General features: G+C 39.1%; 1 protein-coding gene across 2 annotated transcripts in view; it reads left to right on the plus strand.

Annotated features, from left to right (window-relative positions):
* The window catches only part of pax8 (paired box 8), a 13,443-nt gene extending 11,029 nt beyond the window's left edge, over positions 1–2,414 (plus strand). For both annotated transcript variants that reach the window (XM_014003684.1, XM_014003685.1), the window contains 2 exons: positions 354–443; positions 1,840–2,414. In XM_014003684.1, coding sequence (XP_013859138.1) covers positions 354–443; positions 1,840–1,910 — 161 coding nt within the window. In that variant the 3' untranslated portion in view covers positions 1,911–2,414. The remainder of the gene's footprint in view (positions 1–353; positions 444–1,839) is intronic.
* Positions 2,415–2,437: the final 23 nt, after the last annotated feature.

A 2,437-nucleotide genomic window follows, 5' to 3' on the forward strand; every position in this document is an offset into this window, starting at 1 on the left:
GAGGAGGAGGAGGAGGAGGAGGAGGAGGAGGAGGGCATCTCTGAGGGCAGAGTGATGCAGGAGGAAGAGGGCACACAGGCCTGGTTGTATGTGCACGCACCGCTGGGCCGAGGGATTTTACCCTCAGCTATCCACCTGCACCGCAGATTAATGGTTTACATGCTGCACTAACTGCTGGTGAATTATGAGCCAGGGCTGAGCAGATGCTGGCACGCAGACAAACAACCCGCCTGTCTCCCCCTCTCTCTCCCTCCCCCTCAGCCTCACCCTTCTCACAACAAACATCTTCATGATTTTCAGCTGAAAAATGTGAGTCCCTAAACTTTTTTATTTTTTTCTCTGTCATCCTGTAGCAGGCGCAGACTACTCGGGTCAGTCTTACAGCCATTCGCCCTACACCTCCTACAGCGAAGCCTGGAGGTTCACCAACCCCAGCATATTAGGTGAAGCACCTCCCCTTTAACCAATATGAGGAGCTGAACACAACCTCAAGACTAAGTGTTGAGGTTTTTTTTTAATTATTTTATTTTTTTCTGTTTGTGCGCACAACTTCTCAGAGATTTGCAGAGAATTTGACCTTGTCATTGTAAAATAATCCGACGTGACTTGAATTTAAATGAACAACTTGTCGGGAGAGGAAAACGCCTCAGTCACAAGTTCAAAACTGTTGCTTTTGTCTCCTGTGGAAACAGTTACTCTGATTATTCAACAGAATTTACTTGAGGCTGTGTTCAGCATGACCTTGACTTATTTGTCTTGTTTTACCCCCACCCCTTTTTTTTTATTCTGACTGATTCATATCATATGATTGTCCTGTGACTTTAAACAGAAAGTATAGATGTTCCAAACATTAAATTCACAGCTTAATATTTAGATGAACGTAAAGTAAAGTCTGCAGAAGTAAACAAACATTATATTCATAAAAAACATTAGGTTGTCTTTATATCTTCAAAAATATTATTTGCTGAAAATACTCTAATTTGTCTTTAAATGTCCTTTTTTAGTTTTTAGCTTCTATCTTGCTAAACATATAGCTACTGTCTTGCTTATCTTAGCTTTTAACTTTACCTTTTAGGTTAAAGCTTTAATTCTCATTTAAAGTAGTTAATTTTTATCAATTAACTATTGTTTTCCTAATTTTATCATGCTCGTTTTAATTTTTATCCATGTTTTTTAACCCTTATAGGTCATGTTATTTTAGGTTTTAGCAAAGACTTCTGCCAACTTTAGCTTTTACATAACAGTTTTGCTCATTTTAGCTTATTCTTTAGGCTTTTAACAACGCTTTTCTTAAACTTTCGCTAATTCTTATAGTTCAATGTTCTGCATTTTAGTTTAAAGCCATTGTTTAGTAAATTGTAGCCCATATTCTGCTTGTTTTACGTTCAGTTAATAATTAATTCTTCAACAAGTTGCATCAGTCATTCGGTAAACATTCACAGTTTGTTCAGTTTGGATACATTTCTGAAAATAAAACAAATGTAGCTTTTTAGCTTTGTACCATAAGGGTTTCTCAAACCGTTTGGCTTCTAACTAACAAAATAATGGCGTCTGAGCCCATTTATTTTATGTTTATTTAAAGAAAATTTTCTAATAAACCTTTTAAACAAAGGCATAATTGGTTTTACCAAATAAATTATCATTTTTATTCATTTACTGTTTTTAGTATTTGCAATAATGACACCATAAGTTTTCATTTCTTAAGGCCCCCCGTTTCATGACCTACAATGGGGTCTCGACCCCCAGCTACACTGTTCTTGATGTTCAGAGTTCTGCTGTAGTCTGAGGCGAAACTTGGATGTAATTAAACAACTGTCCATCTATGTGTTCCCACCGCAGGTTCACCGTACTACTACAGCTCAGCCTCCCGCTCTGGACCCCCCTCTGCAGCCGCCTACGACCACCTCTAGCTCCAGCTGGGGGGGGCCGACCCTGCAGAGGACTTCCACACATGACTGCAAAACTCTACATCAGCATGACGGTCCGAACTACATGTGAACTTCAGGCTGAAGACCCAGCTGCACATTCAGTTGTTTTTTTTATACCAAACCCCTCATATCATTATTTATTCACTGACGCTGTTGTTTACACACTCAGCCTCACATAAGTTTCTCTTTAAAGCTCTTTTGGCCAAATACTTTTTTCTGTTTTATTGTGTTTTTTTTTTTAAACATCTGGAACTCCACTTGGGGAAATGCAACTTCTTTACACTGAAGTGTGCCGGCTTTCGTTTACATTTTTCAATTCTCCTGTCGAGTGCTGATTGGCTTGCAAGTGAAGTGAAGTGTGCTGATGTACAGTGTTTGACTGTAAATGAAGATTACCTGCAAAATGCCAACACGCCGAACACATTGCAGCCCTGAAAGACAAACACGTCACATGTCCATTTATCTGTCTGTATAAAGTGTAAAGGATGAATTCTTTAAAGGGGGGGGGG

The sequence above is a fragment of the Austrofundulus limnaeus genome, unplaced genomic scaffold, assembly GCF_001266775.1.
Source record: "Austrofundulus limnaeus strain Quisiro unplaced genomic scaffold, Austrofundulus_limnaeus-1.0 Scaffold20, whole genome shotgun sequence".
Lineage (NCBI taxonomy): Eukaryota > Metazoa > Chordata > Actinopteri > Cyprinodontiformes > Rivulidae > Austrofundulus > Austrofundulus limnaeus.